Below are 19,139 nucleotides of genomic sequence, written 5' to 3'. Positions count from 1 at the left end.
CATGTCTCATATAAATAGAAAAAGAGATAATGGTGTAAGGTATGTAATATTCACTTGACAAGTACACTTTTTAGAAGAAGATTCTCTCTCACTCTAGCAAAGATACAAACTTTACCTTTTCATAATATTCTTACTCACATAATTTCATACTTTTTTATCAGATCCGAGAATAGTTCAAACATTCTAGGATTTGTCTGTCATTCATCATTGTCAGAAGGAACAATCATCTGTCTCATTCATTATTGGGTGAAGCATTCTCTCTATTTACATAAATGCTATTTATTATTTTTTGTTCCTCCATTATAGCTCACACGTTTTGGAATATTAAATGTGCGTTACTTTCATCCTCCCACTGACTTTATCCTATGTTATTCATGCTATCGAGTTCTATATCTAGAGATATTATTATTAATTAAGTTTAAACCGTCATTACGTAAAATTTAATAGTTTAATCGAAAGTTTATATTTTTTTGGTCAAACACTTACAAGTTGAACTCATAGAATTTAAATTCTTAATCCGCCCCTGTCACTCACTTATCGATAATGCTTCTGGAACCTTTTTCTACAAACCCTCACGTATAATTGACAGAAACTTCCAAACTCAGATTTCAGGTACAATCTGGGCCAACAAACAGTAGTTCTTAGCAAATTTTTGCCTCAGCATTTCATGTTGGAATTTACTATAAACAGAGCACAAAGAATATAAAACAAGTGGTTGGAATCTCCGGCAGCCGCGTCACCAAAACTTTCAGTCACAGACAACCCAAACCAAGCCAAGTGTACTCATGCAGATAAGTCTTCTTAACAGAAAAAAAAGCCACTTTGATTCCCACAGCCTTTTCTACAGAAAAAAACAATACTACATTTCCCACTTGCAAAAGCTAAAGAGAAAAAAGCAAACCCCATTCTTTAAACCCCAGTCCTTATCCGTGATAAATATGAATCAATCTAAAGCTCCTTTTAATTAAAATAATAATAGTACGTACATCTCTACTTTCTTCTCCTCCTTTCCTTCGATGCGATACTCTCTAGTCTCTAGTTGTATATATATATTTTACGCTATAGTGCTGGTGAACTATTGTCAGATAGGTTTTTCTTGAAATAGAAGATGTGTTACTCGGGGGTTCCTTATTGGGTTGGTAACCAATGCAAAAGAGAACGTCGGGGAGGATATCGTCCTGTTGCGAGGGAACGAGTAGCATCAGAAGTATCAACTGGAAGCATAGGAGCTGGAATGAAGAAGTTTCAGTGTGTTTGTTCCCCTACAAAACATCCAGGCTCGTTCAGGTGTAGGCACCATCATTCTGAATATAAATGGGTTGCTCCACTACGAACTAAGCCTAATCACTTAGCTGCTTCTGTTGTCAAGCCTCTATGACAATTCTGTTGTACAAGTTTGCATTAGCCTTTTTAGTGTATTTCTTTAACTTTTTCAATAATACGCGGATGATCTTGTTCATACCATCTCTAAGATCATTTTAGTCTGTTTTTACTTTTTTTTTTTGGGGTGGGGGGGGGGGGTTCATTTGAAACAACATGTCGATAATCCCTCTTTTTTTCTTGGTGATTGAATTGCTATTATATGATATAATAAATTTATTCACAACGCGTCTGTTCGCGGAGGTAGTTGTATTGCCCAGTTAAAAATCTTTTCCTGGGTTGAAGTTTAATATAGCGTTGTCTAACCTTATGTTTTGCATGAATATCTCAACGAACGAGGAAGCTCAAGGAATTGGGAAAAGGGATTCAAGGTAGGGACATTGTTTTGAACTGGCGAACTTCTGAAAGAGACGCACAGAATCACACACACACACAAACACACTCACAAGAGAGAGAGAGAGAGAATCTGCACGTGCTAATATTATGTCGTTATATTACCATGATTTTCCTAGAATAATGGTAAATACTACTTATTGCAGAAAAAACACGTCAGACGTAACAATGTTTTCCCCCACAAAACACGAGAGCCCTTCGTAATTACATTAATGGGGAATCCAGTATGCAACTTTCTAAATATTTCAGATATCCAAAACCCTTGAAACACATGAATTGAATGACCAAAGAACATTTACATGCGAGGCTCGAGCAGAGTCGGTTAATGCCCTCATTTCATTTCCATAATTATTCACAATTCCATCACGAACCGAGTCACTGTCAGGAAAAGACAACACTAGTTTACTTCTGAGCATATCCGGCAATAACGTATATGGTAAATGAGAAACAATTATTTTACATTATGGCTTCATGTAACACTAGGAGCTTGTAAGTGATAAAGGAGATTGATTTTATAAGTTGGACAAAGAGTACTTGAGCAGAACCTTCTAGGAAATAGCTAACCATTTACAGCAATTCTCCTATTTTTGGTCGACATACACTAAGTAAAAAATTAAGCCTCAGAACAAAATATCATACCTCAGGGTAACAGTTCTGATGAGAAATCGTTTCGTTGCGTGTGTCCACAACAATTTCACACGACACTTTCCCCTGCAAGAACATAGAGGAAGCTGCACAATAAATCTTATTCGGACTTGCAGGTCGAGAACTAAACGAACATAATGACATTTCCTTTCTTTTCCAATTGCCCACCAAAAAAGAGATTTAAGAGAACATTTAGAGTCAGCAAGTTTAGGGGCTTCTGATTAACCAAGATGATGCTAATTCTCTATTTAACTTATATGACCGTAAGTGTTAACGAATTTGGAGAAGGTTATCACTTTTGAATTCCATTTGGTACCGATGCTAAAATTAGATCAGAAATTCTAAGAAATTTACCGGACATAGCCTCTCTACCTTCACAAGGTAGGGATAAGGTCTGCGTACATATTATCCTCCCCAGACCTTACACTAGATTTGTTGTGGCTGTTAACTTCTAAGAAATGATGAAGGAGATTCCATTCCCCCTCAGACAAAAAAAGAAGGAATCCCGTCAAAGACGAGTTCCCACTTCGTCTATTAACATGTGCGGTGATCAAAATAGAGTACATTATTCAAGATTACAGATTTCAATTACTCGTTGAGGCAACAGGGACACCAAGAAAGACAAAGAATTACCAACACGATCAAGTAGAGGAGAAGATCCATAGAATAATTATAAATTTGAAACAGATTCACCATTAAAGCTGTTGAATCAAATCCATAGAAGAACGATATCTTAAGACCATTCTCTTGTACCTAGACTTTTTTCTGCTAGTATCAAGCTATTTTCTTAGTAAAAATCAAGTGGAAAACGGGTAAATGTGGGCTCACTAGAGTATCTCAAAACAATAACACAAGTAAACATTGCAAATGAGAAATTTAAACAAATGAAATATATCAAACCAGGAAATGATTCAGCAGTCCAATCCTATAATGTCAACAATCAATTACTTTTTCAAATGTGGTTTGGTTGTCGAGTTCTAATATGCATGATTATTAGGATAAGAGATAAAGACACGAATTTTTTGGTATCTGTTGAGAAATGCGAAGGGGGTATCATGAGATTTCTGTTGTAAGAAAGTAGAAAAAAAGATAACATCATATCAAGAACAATAAAAGTGAGGCTCTTGAAACCTTTTTTTGCTATTTAAAACATGCAGAAACTTCTCGTTTAACAAAACTAGACAGCATTATGGAGTAACCAAAAAAAAATGAGCAGCATTTTGAGAAATAGGGAGTAGTACTCTTCATACAACTAAACTTTCGTGTTAAAGAATATAAGCTAGAAGAAATTGTCAGCTCCACATGGCCATTGATATATTAGTCAAAATAATATCAGCAGAAAGATGCAAATTTTGAGTATTCAACAGGAAGAAGGGATCTTGTAGAAGACATAATAAACATTGAGCAGACTGAGAAGGGCAGATTTACTAAAAAAAAGGCAGCCCGGTGCACTAAGCTCCCGCTATGCGCGGGTCCGGAGAAGGGCTGGACCACAAGGGTCTATTGTAACAACTTTACCAGTTACGCTAAGGCTCCCTTTAAAGGGGAAGATTTACTATTATCATGAAATATCTCAAAGATCCTAGACCGCTGATATTAAAAGAGCAATTACAAGCAAAACTTTGCTTTAATATAGTTCCTCAACGAAAACTATTTAGTACAGTTCAGGCATATCTACACATAATAAACTCTCAATCCTTTTAAGAGCAAATATGATAATTTCTCCTCTCTAAAGTTGTTTCTAGATTCTTTCTGGTGAAATAGTTGTATTTTTCGTTTTCAATCATACTATCATTTAGCAAGCATGTTAATACAACAGCTAATAAACTGATAGAAAAATGTTAAGAAACTAAGTAAATGCAATAGCAACAGAGAGTTGGAGTAGCATACCTTTATGGGAATATCAAAGAGGAATAAACCTAGCTCACCGCCAATCTGAGTCACAGTATCAAAAGTAATAGAACCTCTCGCCAAGTCCTCAATCAATGGAATAATATCAGAGAAAATGCTAATATCGTTGAGCTCCAACGTGGCATTGATGTAAGAAGACGCCCTGGCCCTAATTTTTCCATAATCGGAGGTGACGTATCCCAGCTGCTTACCCCTGTACCCTATAGCAACCGCTACGGAACGAAAATTGACTGAATAGAAGTCTTTATTACGAATCCTAACAGTGACGTCTAGGGTAACGTCGAGGGCGATTTTGGGGAACGTGTGGATTTTGAGGTGGCGGAGACGGAGCCGGGCAATGGAGACATCGGGATCAGAGGGCCAGAGAAAGAAGACTGCGGCGGCGAGGAGGATAAGCACGGCGGCGGAGTAAATGTACCGACGGCAAGCGACGCGGAGCAATTGCCGAGGGCTACGGTAGTAATGAGGTAGAACGATGATATATTGGGGTTGTTCAGGGGGTTGGGGATAGGTGGGGAGGGGGTTGTACGGGGTAGGGGATGGATCGGAGAATTTAGAGGAAGTCATTATAGCGTGAAGGTTTTCGCAATGAAACCGAATTGGGACCGGAGATAAAATAAGGAGAAGAATTGAAGAAGACGGAGGAGGAAGGTGAGAGGCGGCCTGCGTCCGTCACCGTCAGAAATCCAGTGTTTCTGTCGGATTAAAGACTCTTCTATTTTACTCATGTTCTTTTGGCGTGGTTTAAACATTGATGCCGAGGTTTTGCTGCAACAACTTCATGAATTAATTTGCCTTTTTTTATAAAAAATAAAAATAAAAAAAAAAAAAACTTTTTTGGGTTTCTTATGTACTCTCCCGGTCCATTTCAATTAATTTTTTGGCCTTTTATTTGATTTTTTATCTCGAGAAGCAATTATTTTCTTTTTTTTCGGAGTCACCCTTAAAGTAAAATGTTCTGACATATCTATTATATTCCATTATATTTTCAATGAACATATTAAAGATATGGTAAAAGTTAATATAGTAAGTTTTATTATTAATTAATATTAAAAGGTAAATTTCTTAATATGAGTAAAAACAGCCAAAAAATCAATTAAAATGAATAGGAGGTAGTTCTAATTAAGGATAAATAACTACACTCATGCAACCACATTCCTAGATGAGTTTGGATTCTAACGCGTTGATAATACAGTCTAATCTTTCTATAACAGCATCGTTTGTTTCAAATATTTTTGTTATAGCAAAGTACTGTTACAGAGAACATATATTATAACATAACATGAAAATTGGTTCCGAATATATTATAACATAACATGAAAATTGGTTCCGAATAAGTTTAACTTTTATAGTGAAGTGTTGTTATATAGGAATACTGTTATAGAGAGGTCTGACCGTAGCAGTAGATTTGCGGTCGGAAGCGGTTCTTTATTCAGTCTATTTTTTGAGCTTTTACATTTTCTTGTTTCCTTTTTGTAACTCAGAACAACATCCCGCTCATTTGTATTCATTTGGAGCACTTAAACCACCCTTTCAACACCAATGAACCATCAATAAGACCTGCCCGCATCTACACCAATTGAGGAGCATGAGGAGAAGTTTCCTTAATTAGAATTGGACCTTTGCAATTATAAATCAACTGTTCCAAATTCTCAAGCATTTATTTGGACTTCTAATTTCTATAACACAAAAATCCTTGAGAAATATTATAACAAGAGTTTCTTGGCAAACGTCATTTATATACGAGAAACTGTTGCCGAAGTTGCCGTTGCTCTTTGACGTTCTTATGTGACTTGAATTGGCACAGCAACCTCTACGGAGAGCACATAATTCTGTACTTGCTGGCTTCTTGACAAATTCTGCCAGAAACTCGAATCTTCTTTGATCCATATACGAGCGACAGTACAAGTAATAAAATAAATCACACCTCATAGCTGTTACAAAGGAAAATGCATACAGTACACTGTTTACACTGCAAGCTGTATATATTCACCGATCATGAGTTGCCATTTCTATTACGATGCTTTGAGATAGACCTCAAGTCCCTGTACATATCCGCACAGGCAAGAGAAAATTCTGACATTGCCTCGAAAAGATCAGGCAAGCGGCTTCTCAGGCTTGTCAAAGACTTCTCTCTCACCTGAAGACATTGCCTCTGGTATGCTTCCTCCTCGTCTTCCAGCTTCTTCCTCAGTGCCTCCAACTGAAGCTGCCGATCAACCACAAGACTATCCTCATGAGCTTGATCTGGATCCACTTCATCCCGGGGCGTTCTACGCTGCATATACTTGTGATACCAATCCTCATATTGTCTAGTCTTCTTGTTAAGCTCTCTCCGAGTATCCTCACACCTGTCCTTCAGCTTCATCTCCTCCTTTTGGTATTCAAAGATAGTATTTATAACAGCTGAAAAGTTATAAATAGCAGTTCTGGCCAACTCATCAGGAAGCTTGTCAAGATAATCATGCCAAGCATGCATAAGTGAGAGAATTGGCGGGTTTTGGGGTCTTTGTGGTGACGAAACCTTTTCCTTCAGATTTGTGTCTATGGGTATGAGATTTAACTTTAACCAATTGTTTAGAGCTTTGATATACTGTTTTTGGTGGGTAACCAATTTGTCGAACTGTGAATGCCACTCTTGGACAACAACATACAATTGCAAAGTTCGTTCATGATGGTGCTCGGTTGTTTCTTTAGGGGATTGGGATATATCCAAAGACCTTAGCGCTTGTACAATCTTAGACTGACTTACATGATATCCTCTCATGGTCTCCCACATTATAGCCATCCTGCAATTGATGACAAAAGTTCAGGGAAAAACCTAGGGATTAATATCTCTGAGTCAGCAAATTTGAGGGGCCAAGGTGGAGAAAAGAATAAATATTCACACAGATTGGCTGTCTAGTTGTTCTTGGTATAATTCAAGTTACCTTCTTCACAAAAGAACAGCTGCAACAACTTGAACTTTTTAATGTTTCATTCTTTTTGACACAAATATAAATGTTTGGGGACATAGGAAGGGAATGGAAGAAATCATTCGAACGAACATTTCTTCCACAATTGGAGGATTTCAGACAAGATACATAACTGACACCAAACAATCATTTCGTCACATATTTCAGGTGATATAGACCTTGTGTCAGAGAAACTAGCCAGTCAGGCCCTTGGTTTTCTAAAAGATATAATCAACTCAGATGAAAGATACAGTTTTTTAATTAAAAAAAAGTAAAAAAAGAGTTTAATGGAAGAAAAATCTGCTCTTAAGACAGCTGTCAAAGGCAGTGTGTGAGTTCCATCTTAGAACAACAGATTGCAATATGGCTTGGCCTATGCACAGTCTAAAAGACTTACCCATCAACCAGAGCAACCAATTTTGGATAAAGTTGCTCATCGCGTAACCGATTTATCTCTGAAACAGTAGAATCCATAGACTGCATGTCGACAATGTATCTGGTGTGTAGGTGACTTACTGTAGCTTTTACTCTCTCCAAGGCCTCTGTATTTGTACCACGTTTCTTGAGCTTATTCAATGAAGCAACCTTTTTCTGATATTCAAGTTTCATTTGTTCTCCTGCCTGTGAAGGATCATCAGAAATCCATGAGAAAGGGCATATCAGATAGGACAATTCAAAACCCAAAATACATTATATAATTCCTTTGACAACTTCATAATATAATTTAAAATGCCACAAGAACACCTGGATTTACCAACTTTTGAAAAACAATTACTACATATAATCAAGGGTACAGGGCGTGATACTCGCATACTACATCACTTAAGACTTCAAAGTACCTTTAGTATTCCAAAAGTAATGTTTCAAAGCAGAAATGGCATCATGACACACAAAGCAATACATCCTTGATGACCAAGTTGCTCACATAAGGAAACACAAAGCACCAGAGGACATTATCCTAAAACAACGGGGGTTCTACTAGGCTACTTGTCAGAAACCAAAGATGATTCAGGTTCTAGAACTCTCAAGTATAATGATAAATACTGAGAAGTCAAAGTTAAAGGAGAATTATGCATTACAACATCGTCTTTGACACTCAAGGGCAGCAGCTCTTGGAAGTAACTCTAATCTAAGTGCTTTACATCAGGTATCATTATCAGAGGCCAAAACATCATGCTGACCTGACATTGTTCAACCTCAATATACAGCTAACAACACATTTAAGTGGAGCTGCTTCTTAGGTTTTTCTAGTAGGACACCTAAGTTTGGCAAGAACTCCATGCTAGACAGATGCTTCATTTGCCACTTATCAACAACATGATGTACCTCATATGCCCCAATATTGATGCGACACATTATAAAAAGTTTTAGATCCCTTGAAATGTTGACCTATGTTCATGTAAGAGTCAGAAGCCTATCATTAAATTATCATTTTTTTATAAGTGTCTAGACTTATAAATTATTTTTTGCAATTTCAAAACGTTGCTTCTTATCTTGATTAATTTACTCCATACTAGATGCTAACCAATATGTATATTCAAACAAGATTAGTTTAACAGCATATAAAATATCATCATATCGTCAGTCATGTCCTATATTTGTGTTCATGCTTCACAAAACACGAAACATTCAGAAAAGTGCTCCTAAATTCATAGATGAAGCCATCTGGCGCTGGGAGAAAAAACCCAGGATCCTATGTTTCAGACATTGCACCCCCTCCCCACAACCCAAACCCAAAAGAATATAAAAAAGGAGAGAAAGAAAAAGCATAAAGGAAAAGAATAAAACAAGAATAAAAGAAGTAGATAGATGGAACATCTAAAGGAAAATCGGTAATAGCAAAAGAAGAACAAATAAATTACCGCAATGGAGGTGGAAGGGCTACCCTTCCAACTATATGGAAAAGAACATTCAGCAAAAGCAGGTATACTTGGCTAAATAGAATAGAAAATTTAAAGTGATCACTCAACAAGATTTGATTATGAGGAAACCAAATAGGCGAAGGGAAAAACATGGAAGAAAGAGAATGCACCTAACAGATAATATAATGCAACAGAAAGATAAGAGAACTACACAGAATTCATTCATGACAATTAGACTCGAACCAAAAAGAAGAATAAAATGTTAGATAAACACACCTTCACTTCATCGTACAGCTTTTTCTCCCATGCGAGCATCTTGTCTAACACCGTTGCATGAGTTTCATGTTCTTCTGAATCAAAGTCATCCAATCCATCATCAGCATTTGGCAAGCCTCTGAAGGACCTATTCCATGTTATGACACGCATGACCCTTGCAGAATGATCAATGTGTCCTAAAAAGGAAAAAATAGAGAGATTTAAACATTGGCATTAACATTTAACAGACAATTCAAACTCCAGGAATGAAAGTTTATTTAAAGAGTAACACATCCTGGAATATATTCAAAAAGATGGCAGTTTTATGAGTAGCCATCATAATAACTGTTATTGAGCATGATCGGTCAACGTCAACTGTGTATTAACAACCATTGCACCATCGACTAAAAGGAAAACCTAGAAATCTGTTGTTTAAAATCACAATACAAAATCGGCCTATCCATTAACCATAATTTGATCAAGGCATGCAACTTAAGGACATTTGAATAACAAAAAGATAATCCAACAGAAAGAGAATCCACTAATTTAAACTGAATCATTTTTATAGAAAACACACTATATACCTCTATTATCGGCAAAATTTGAGTGATAATGCAATCGATTTGCCTCAAGCATCTTAGATACTTCGTGAGCACTCTCGGATGCCTTAAGGAAACAATCATCCAGCTCGGAGAATATCTGCAGAAGGTTAAATTGACCTCCTTTCTTTTTACTCTCTCCTGGAACAACATTTTTCACTCTTTTCACAACTTTAGCGGCAACTTGAGGCGGAGGAGGTGGCTCTGTCGGAGTCTCCGCTGCCGTTTCTACCACCTCAGCCTCCTCTGGCATCTCGTTCTTCTTCACTCTTTCAGTTTCATTAGCGTTTTCAGCTCTCTTAGCCCTTTCGTCATACATCTTCCGCTCGAGATCCTCTCTTTCAATCCTACTCTCGTCCACCTCAGCTAGTGTAGGGCCGGGGACGTTGTCCATTGAAGGGAAGAAAAAATCCCATGACATGGACGCCATCCCCTTGCTATCCGGCGGCGGTGGAGGAGGAGGCGCTCGATTATTCTGTGGCGGTGTCCGTGGTGGAGAAGGAGGCGTTTGCAATCCCCCAATTCCTCCACCACCACCGCCGCCGCTACTTTTACTGCTACGATGCCTTAAACTATGAGTACTTTCAGTTTCCATATCATCCTCGTTTTCCTCTTCTATAATCATATCGGATCGTTTTGGTTCAGGTACGGGGATGGATATTTCGGGCATAGTGGCAGCACGCTGAAGAGGGGAAGGTGGGAAAGAAGGATTGGAAAACGGAGGGAGGGGAGGAGGAGGAGGCATGTCTAAGGGGGTGGAAGAGAGGGGAGGAGTACCACCGGGTAAGGGGGAAGAGGTGGCGGCGGCAACGGCGGCAGTAGAAGGGAATTGAACTTCGCCGTGAGCGTAATCGCTAAGGGCAGCACCAGTGTTTTTGAGAGACATAGTGTAAGCGGAGTGGGCGGCGGAGAAAGCGTTACGGGACGCTACAGCTTCTTTCATGAAAAACTTTCGCTCTTTGCATCGGGTTACAGTTTCTTCATTCTCGATCTTCGATTGTGTACACCCCATTGTTTCTTTCCTTTCCAATTCACAAGCAAAACTAACAGTCTAAAACTCTGTATAAGTGCATTAATAAAATGAAGAGGAGATTTTACTTAGAAATACATAGAGAGAATTGAGATCGGATCAGCTTTGAAGAATTGTGTAGAACTGAGAAGAGATGAGCAGGACTTGGAAATTCTGTACAGAGAGAGAATACTCCTTTGCTTTTTTGTTTGTAAAGAAAAGGGGAATAAGGAAAACTACAAAAGGAAAAAGGAAAATTTCAGGTTTAACGGCACCGTCTACTTGATCCTCAACAACGACGTCCACGTTGACGTATCAGTGAAACAGTGATCCCCTCTCTGCCTTCTGTAACCCAAAAGAAAAAGGCAATACAACATAACATTACGAAAAAGATTTCAGACTTAGTTAATAAAAATATTAAATTTAAAGAAAAAGAGGTTTTTTCTGACTACTAAAAAGGTTCTCAGAGCTCATGTTTTTGACATTTTTCTTGATTTTTGTTTAGATTATTGGTTATAGAACCTAGAACTCGCTAAAATGGCTGTTGAATAAATATAATGGATTTTTCAGCTCCAGTTGTTACAGTTGTTCAACAAACGTAGGAGCAACACTTTATCATTTGACAACATGCATTGGTACACGTTTTGTTGTTTTGCTTTTGTATGGGGTAAAATTGGTTAGTGACAGCTGGGCGAACGACGAAGTGACACGCGGAACTAAAGATAAGTGGGACGTGAGTCACCAAACAGCTGGCCCCGAGTTTGAGCACGCAATCGATGCTGAACGAATCCCGAAGACAGAGTAGCCGGTAACAAAGATTCAAACTATTATCATCGGATAGCATTCAAAGAGCAACCGTTACAGAGAATATCTGCATTTATAACCAACCGTTATGCAGCTATCAGTGACGGTTTTATTCTCATTCAGGAGGAGCTTGATTATTCTGCTCTCATTTTATAACATTATTCTCAGTTTTTGTTCTTGAACATTGTTCTCACTTTTGCCACCGAAAATGCTAAGTTCATAGCCAGACTCGTATTTATATTTCATAACCTTATCTTTGTTCTTATTTATTTACTACTTTTTGGGTCAAATCGATTCACTTGTCTATAAACCACATTATAAATTTAACTGTACCGTTTTACGATTAAACAACTTCCCTAAGGTCAACAGATGCACGAAGCATCCCGTATTCATGCAGGGTCCGGGGCAAAACTACACTCCAAAGGATAGACACAGTTCGAACCCATGATCTATAGGTCACACAAAGATAACTATCCTTCTTTGGCTTTCCTCTTTCCTTTATTTATTTATTTTTGAGTTTGAGGAGGAAGCTTTCAGTACAAGTTTGGGTAGGAATGATTAATGAATCATGGTGCACTTAGTAAAAGCAGATATTCGAGTATTCGCAACCAGTTGTTTTATTTAGGCCTTTTATTTGGTATAGTCGAAAACTTGGAATTAACTTGCCTTAAGGTAGAGACTAACGACAACAACACAAAAAGGAAAAAAGATGACTGGAAAACCTTTTTCCTAGCTTTTGCACAGCTAAAGGTATAAAGTGGGTTCACAAATGGAAACAGCACCATTCAAAGATTCTGATATTGCATGTGACGCGTCTTCGGATGCCTAATTCTGTAATAATTTGCGAAAAGTCAGAACAATATTTCTGTAACCTCTACTATTCTAAGAGTTATTTATCCCTGCAAAATTGCTTGTTTGCTGCCTTTTTGTCCTTTTTTCCACATGAACAAACCACTTGCACGTCTACGAATCTGTTTTGTAAAAGTGACAGTTGATGCTTATAGAGCATGAAGATGAATTTCAAGTTCATAGCAATGCAATCACAAGGCCTATTTAGTACTGACTTTTACTCTTAAAAACGAATCATAAGGTAAGTCGCTGAAGATAAATGTTACCAAGTGTGTTCCCGAAATTCAGAAGAGTGCTCTATGATTTAACTTAATTTTCCAAATTTCAACGTCATTCCCTCTATTGTAATCCCTCACATAACATGGAATGCATCTCAAATCAATCTGCTCGCCAACAAAGAAAGGTTCGGATGCACTATCAAGCTGCTTACATCCTGCATCATCTGCTCCATAGTAGCATATCTTAAATATATAGTGGTGACGAAGTGCCAAATAAGAAGTGAAACGAAGTTCTTATCTATTTGCAGCTTCCTGCTTACCTTCTCCGGTGATCAGGTAACTGCGGAAGTGTGAATATCCATTTGCAACAACATCAAGATCATCAAGCGCGAAGTTGTAACGCTTTTCCAGAGCCAGGTATAGCACCTGAAATGAAGGGCAATACCAGAACCAATCAATCACTATGCTTTTATGATCTCTCACTCTTAAAGGTGCCAACAACATAATGCTTTAAAGCTTTTGGAGCCCCAACAAAAGGGCAGCCGGTGCACTAAGCTCCTGCTATGCGCGGGGTCCGGGGAAGGGTTGGACCACAAGGGTCTATTGTACGCAGCCAAAATGAAAACAAAAGATGTGGCAATTTCTTAGGCAAGTGACTAGCTGGAAGTACCAAAAGCAACACAGGACCCAACATGCAGAACCAAAATGGCAAAATGGCAAGACAAAACATCTTGTTGCCTCAATGCCACCACTACGGATACTTTACGCTTTTCTTTATGCATATTTAACGGCTTACAATGTTTCAAAATTCCCGAACCATCAGAGAAATATGAACCGGTTCATTTCTGTTTGATTTCATATAATGACCTACTAGCCATATCTAAATATCATGCTATCAAGCTAACTTCATAAATTGATGTCCAACTTCTTGGTTGGTCTTCATCATCATTTGAAGCAACAAGGTGAGCTTTCATTTTACAGCACACTTTCTTATTGATTTAATTTCAAATTTCTGCCAAAGATCTTTTTTTCTTGGTTATAATCTTAGGGCACAAAATGAAGAACACATATCAAAATTTGTCGTGATGCTTGTGGGTTGTAGTAGGAACGCCTGATGGATTACTTGAGGCACGTGCAAGTTGGCCCCAGTACCACTGTCATCAAAACAAAAGAAAGTACAGCGTAGTCCAGCTTCATTCAAGGTACCTTCTCTGGGTTGTCTGACATTAGTTTCTCTAAGATGCTGAAAAATGCATCAGTCAGGTCATCGCTGTAAATGACATCAGCAGCTAGAAGCAAAGAAGTTTTCTTGAGTTCTTCGATTTCTGATTGGGTCCAGCTGTACCTGGACAAATATGGCTGACCTGCTTTAGTACTTAAATTCAAATGTTTAACATCGTTCAAACAACCAAAAAGGTCAGCAAAAGGTGGTTAAAGATTTGTCGAGAAATGCAATTCTAGCTGTCTCTTTTAGTAAAGACCAATCATTACCTTCCTTTGGATGGTGAAGTTCTCGCCTCTTGAGGAGGCCATGAATCTTTCCAATCAAGTTCACGTACGTGAACAGAAGCCTTGCCATGGAATATTTCAGCATTAAGATTCACATTTTTCTCACAGTTCTCGAGTACTTCGTCACCATGGTCTGACACATACAATTTAGGGCTTAAACAGATAATTTGATAAAAGCATGCCAACCTTAGTGCTCTAACTTAAGGATAGACAGTTCATAGCAACAGCCACAAAAACAAAGACAACACTAAAACTGATGGTGACTGGTTTAAACTCCAAAATATGTTAAATGAAGCATTGATAACACTAAGCAGCTCACCCAACATTAAGGGCCTAAATTAACAAAATAACATTTCTAGGCATTGAGCTCTCACCACCTAAATATATTGCATGGGAAGTGCTGATTGGTAGACTAAGTGCAGTCTTACTTAACTACTTGCAGAAAAAGATGTAATAATAAGCCGCCAGCTAGAGCAGCATTAAGATCCACTTTCCACAGTTGTCAAGTACTTCATCACCATGGTCGGCCGTATACAAGTTAGGATTAAGCAAATAGACGTGACAAAAGCATGCCAAACTTGGGTTTTAACTTAATGATAGACAATTAGACATAATCACAGCAACAGCTGCAGAGACAAGGCAAAAGCATAACATTGATGGTGACTAATGCAAAACTTTAAAATATGTCAAACGAAGCATTGGCAATACTAAGCAGGTGAAAAGGTTAGAACTTATGCATTTCATTCTTGTATACCTGTTATGAAGACGGTTTTAGCAACACGGGCAAGCAAAATACCAACTAACCCTGATAAAAACATTAAAAGAATATCTTGTCATACAGCAGATACTAATTCTTCAAACTTGAGCTCATTCTGCAAATTATTCAATTACAAGCAAAGAAAACCTTAACTCTGTGCATGGTTGAAATCTACAATTTCAATTATTCAGTGGTAGGGATGAAAGTGGGGCAGGTTTAACCAAATACCATATGACTCTAAATCCAAAAGGATACCTATGGACCCAATAGGATATCGTTATCGATCCTGATAGGGCTTGCTGTTAGAGGTACCCGATAGGCTCTGGGCTCTAACATCTGGGTCCTGCAACTGAACCCACGTATGTATCCTTTTTTTTTTATAAAGACCAGCATACGTACTTCTTATTGTATAACATATTAAATAAAAATTTAACCAAGGATGTGTTGTTGATAATTGTTTAATAAATATGGTGACACACAATATGATTAGGTGTTCATTAATTAATAAATGCAAATAAGACTAAGAAATGAAATGGGTCTATATGGAGCAAAATGGATACTGAGATACATAATACCCACCTCAACTAGTTGGGATTTAGCGTGGTAGTTGTTATCGTTGTAAGGTTAAGAAAAAAGGGCCGCCTAGCCCAAGGCTTTGGTTCAGAAACAGAGGGAGTACAACACGTGTATAGTAGGTGCATGCCACGTAAGCGAAACCGTCAAGCTAGGTATCAGAGTGGAGAAAGGTAGAAGGCTAGGCCAATTATCCTCAAGTTTCAAAGTTGAAACAGCATAATTCTGGTCATCAAAATAAAAGAAAAGCTATAGAAACAAAATATTTCAAGAAAACTTAATTTTCTTTTTTCTCCTTGAGTTTCTGAAAAGCAATATTGATAGTAATTTATTTTTGTCTTTTTCATTTTAATTTTTAAATTACTTATTATCGTTTAAGGTAACCTTTATCAGGCAAGTACCCGATCTTGGAATCACCATTTGGTTAATGGGGAAATTGGTGATGGTTAGAGGTACCAAAGCTGATACTACAAACAGAACAGAGTAAATCAAAGCTGATGAAACTTACCTGTACCAGCCCCAAGCTCCAACGCAACAACTTCATCAAAATCAGATGACATAGACATCACACGCAACACAAAATCAGCAAGTACTAGTTCTGCTCTCCAGACCTGATCAGGAAAAAACAACTAAATGAATAGCACATAAAACACTCAAAACTTGAGATAGCCTAATGAGGACAATAGTGATTACTGACATTTACTAAGGAAAAGAGAATACGTGCTCATACAGTTTTCAGTTAATTCCCTCATACAAATTGAGGAGAAAAGCCATCAACAGGAAATGTCATAGGCTCATAACGTACTCTCTTTAAATGGGGGAGAGAGAAGCTGAATGGAGGAATTATAGATGAAGACAAGACAAAATATAAAGACCAATTTAGGCTGAAATTTTTGGATTACCTGCAAACCAACTCTAGGAATCGATGAAGTGATATTGTGCTGGATGGTCAAAACAAGATGATGGCTAGGTGATTCTGCAAGTAAAAGGAAAATGACGCATTACGTCTATGGCTATTTAATTTGAAATGGTTGGTGAAGGGAGTGATGAGGAGCTTGGGTTCATAATCAGTGACTCCATCTAACTATTCAAGCCAAGTAAACGTGCATCTTTCTTAAAAGCATTCATCTGAAGGTTAATTTAGGAAACTCAACCAATATTCCCTATTTTATTATTATACCACAAAGAGAAAAATGCACTTCTTATCTAGGTAATCTTTGTGCTTTCTCTGAACTTCTTCTCCTGAATTAACTGAGCTAGGTTGACTACTGAGGAGATCAAGAGAAGAAAGTGTGTGCTGTGGTATTAGAGTTAGTTGGTGATATTTTGAAGTAAGGGTGGAATACACGAAAGCAGTGTAATGGCACTCAATAAAATTGGAAAAGTAACATTAACACATCAAACTCTATCCAGATTGTACATTTAGAGATTGAGCAAAGAGGTCATTCTTTTTGAGATGGACTAAATTAAAGAGTAGGTATGCGATGGAGGGAGTATTTTCTCATGAAATTCCAATGTGATATGATTTCTGTTCTTGTTCGCTCTTCTCTGAAGAGGGGAAAATAGAAAGCTTATAGTGGTTCACTTGAGATGAACTCCAGACACGGGTTCAGAAACTCAATGATTCTCAAACAGATTGCAGAAATCAAAGCCAGAGATAATTTACTCACATGCTGAATCAGCTTAAGTTCACATTAAACACAAATTTTCATATTTTTGTATACTTCCATTGGTATACCATCTCTAATTAGTAACACTATTAGATCTCAAAAGCAGATAAAAGAACGTCAAAGTGTATGCACCTAGATGAAAAGCTCATAAACCATGTTGGCATTGAAAAAAACTAGTACTCCGTAAAATAGATGAAAGGACTGCCAAAAATTAAGGTGAAACCCAATGACTTAAAAAGTACAAAAGCAAATGAAAGTGCTGAAAAGAAGGATTCATTATGTTATTGGGTATGGTGGACAAATATACACACACAAAGGAGAGTTCTTGATGAAAGCCTTAATTTTGTGGTGCAGATAACTTACTTTTGCGTCGTGTTAGAATAAGATCACCATCTTCATCCAAGTCAAACTTGGTAGATGTTGAAACTGATATATCTTCAACTGCATCAGTATGTCGTCTCGATGTGGAATTATCTACAAAGTTGAAAAGAACACAACTCTTTGAATAATGTTTTCATGAGGAATCGAGATCCTACTTCATCCTGTCATGTGTTACAAAGAGAAGTCCCAATATGTACACAAACTCAAGCAAGCTTCTGTAATCGCTTCAGACTTTTGGGCTACTCTAACAACAAATTAATAGTGCTTCCAGTTTTTCCAGTTCCTATAAGAGGCCAGCATACGAGTTCATTGTATCACCTGTTACTAATTGTTAAGACCAGATAATCCACCTAGCTCAATATTCTCTCTAATTCACAAAGTACATTTGACATCCATGATATATTGTATCAAATTTGAAAGAAGAAATAATAGACAATTTGCTCATTAAAATGTTCATCTGAGCTTATGTAGCGAATTTTTTACTAATTTGAAGAGAAACGTAGAAAATTCGAATTACCGTGGCGAGGTGGTAACGAGATGGGAAAATGGGAGACATGGGGACCGGAGTGATTAGGAGGGCAGCCAAGGTGAACTTCGCTCATCACTTGCTCCTCCTCTCTAAAGCTGACAACCGGTGACGAGGACGGTGACGGTGGAAACGACGATGTACGCGGTTGCTGCTCACCGTCTTCGCGCTCCATTGAATCAAAAGTTCTGCTGCAAAATTGATGTAAACGCAGCAGCCACTCTTTGTAGCTCCGTTAGTTCTCTCCGGCTACGCTGTTCACTTGGGTTTAGAGCCCAGAGTAGAGGAGAGGATATACATGACTAAAACTTTGTAAGTTAAACTAAAACCCCACTTTAGAGCTTGTTTGGATGGTCATGTATCGTATCGTATTGTTACTTTAAATACCTAACTTTTATGGTATCGTATCGTTAAATTACTCGTTCACTTTATGTAACGACAAATTTGGTGTGGTTGCATCATTATTTTGTCTTTTTCTCTCATCTCGCCCTTCACTATTATTAAGTTATTTTATTTTATCATTTACCCTACCTTTTTATATAATAAATGTACCCTGTATCATAATTTTTCTTTATAATATTGTAAATTTATTCTTCATATTGCTGGTACATGATATAATGAAACAACGGCAAACGATACAATCTATCCAAACATTGTATTCATCAAACGATACAGTACAGTATAATACAATACAATACGATACATTATGAAACGGCGTGTAACAACCATCCAAACAAGCTGTTAAGGAAAAAGCATTCAAAGTTGTATGTGAAATAAAAAAAATATTTACACAATTAGATCATTTGAAAAATAATAGCTTCGAGACTTGGGTATGAAAAAATTC

General features: G+C 37.6%; 3 protein-coding genes across 3 annotated transcripts; all 3 read right to left on the bottom strand.

Annotated features, from left to right (window-relative positions):
- LOC109234014 lies at window positions 1,837-5,106 on the bottom strand. Its single transcript, XM_019399831.1, has 3 exons — window positions 4,309-5,106; window positions 2,413-2,484; window positions 1,837-2,151 (listed from the first exon to the last, which is right to left on the bottom strand). The coding sequence occupies exons 1-3, from the start codon at window positions 4,894-4,896 to the stop codon at window positions 2,149-2,151; spliced, it is 663 nt and encodes a 220-aa protein (XP_019255376.1). The 5' UTR covers window positions 4,897-5,106; the 3' UTR covers window positions 1,837-2,148.
- Window positions 5,934-11,513, bottom strand: LOC109234012. The gene is made up of 4 exons (XM_019399830.1): window positions 9,985-11,513; window positions 9,422-9,597; window positions 7,681-7,904; window positions 5,934-7,118 (listed from the first exon to the last, which is right to left on the bottom strand). Exons 1-4 carry the CDS (start codon window positions 11,009-11,011, stop codon window positions 6,326-6,328), a joined length of 2,220 nt encoding a protein of 739 aa, XP_019255375.1. The 5' UTR covers window positions 11,012-11,513; the 3' UTR covers window positions 5,934-6,325.
- On the bottom strand, window positions 12,817-18,621 carry LOC109234011 (methyltransferase-like protein 22). The gene is made up of 9 exons (XM_019399829.1): window positions 18,287-18,621; window positions 17,752-17,862; window positions 16,621-16,694; window positions 16,227-16,329; window positions 15,143-15,193; window positions 14,371-14,521; window positions 14,086-14,224; window positions 13,200-13,305; window positions 12,817-13,103 (listed from the first exon to the last, which is right to left on the bottom strand). The coding sequence occupies exons 1-9, from the start codon at window positions 18,468-18,470 to the stop codon at window positions 12,946-12,948; spliced, it is 1,077 nt and encodes a 358-aa protein (XP_019255374.1). The 5' UTR covers window positions 18,471-18,621; the 3' UTR covers window positions 12,817-12,945.

This window comes from Nicotiana attenuata, chromosome 11, assembly GCF_001879085.1.
Source record: "Nicotiana attenuata strain UT chromosome 11, NIATTr2, whole genome shotgun sequence".
NCBI classification, from domain to species: Eukaryota; Viridiplantae; Streptophyta; class Magnoliopsida; order Solanales; family Solanaceae; genus Nicotiana; species Nicotiana attenuata.
The sequence above is the reverse complement of the archived record's forward strand: the minus strand, read 5'-3'. Positions and strand labels throughout refer to the sequence as shown.

Bases quoted from the DNA above. Each gene is read 5' to 3' on its own strand.
- LOC109234012 (XM_019399830.1), bottom strand. From the start codon at position 11,011: ATGGGGTGTACACAATCGAAGATCGAGAATGAAGAAACTGTAACCCGA. The intron at 7,905-9,421 runs GTGTGTTTATCT...GATCCTTCACAG, and splicing joins AGCTGTACGATGAAGTGAAG to GCAGGAGAACAAATGAAACT. The intron at 7,119-7,680 runs GTAAGTCTTTTA...CATCAATTGCAG, and splicing joins TTGGTTGCTCTGGTTGATGG to GATGGCTATAATGTGGGAGA.
- LOC109234014 (XM_019399831.1), bottom strand. From the start codon at position 4,896: ATGACTTCCTCTAAATTCTCCGATCCATCCCCTACCCCGTACAACCCC. The intron at 2,485-4,308 runs GTATGCTACTCC...ATGTTCTTGCAG, and splicing joins TCTTTGATATTCCCATAAAG to GGGAAAGTGTCGTGTGAAAT.
- LOC109234011 (XM_019399829.1), bottom strand. From the start codon at position 18,470: ATGGAGCGCGAAGACGGTGAGCAGCAACCGCGTACATCGTCGTTTCCA. The intron at 16,330-16,620 runs GTAATCCAAAAA...TTTCCTGATCAG, and splicing joins TTCCTAGAGTTGGTTTGCAG to GTCTGGAGAGCAGAACTAGT. The intron at 13,104-13,199 runs GTAAGCAGGAAG...ACTATGGAGCAG, and splicing joins TTACCTGATCACCGGAGAAG to ATGATGCAGGATGTAAGCAG.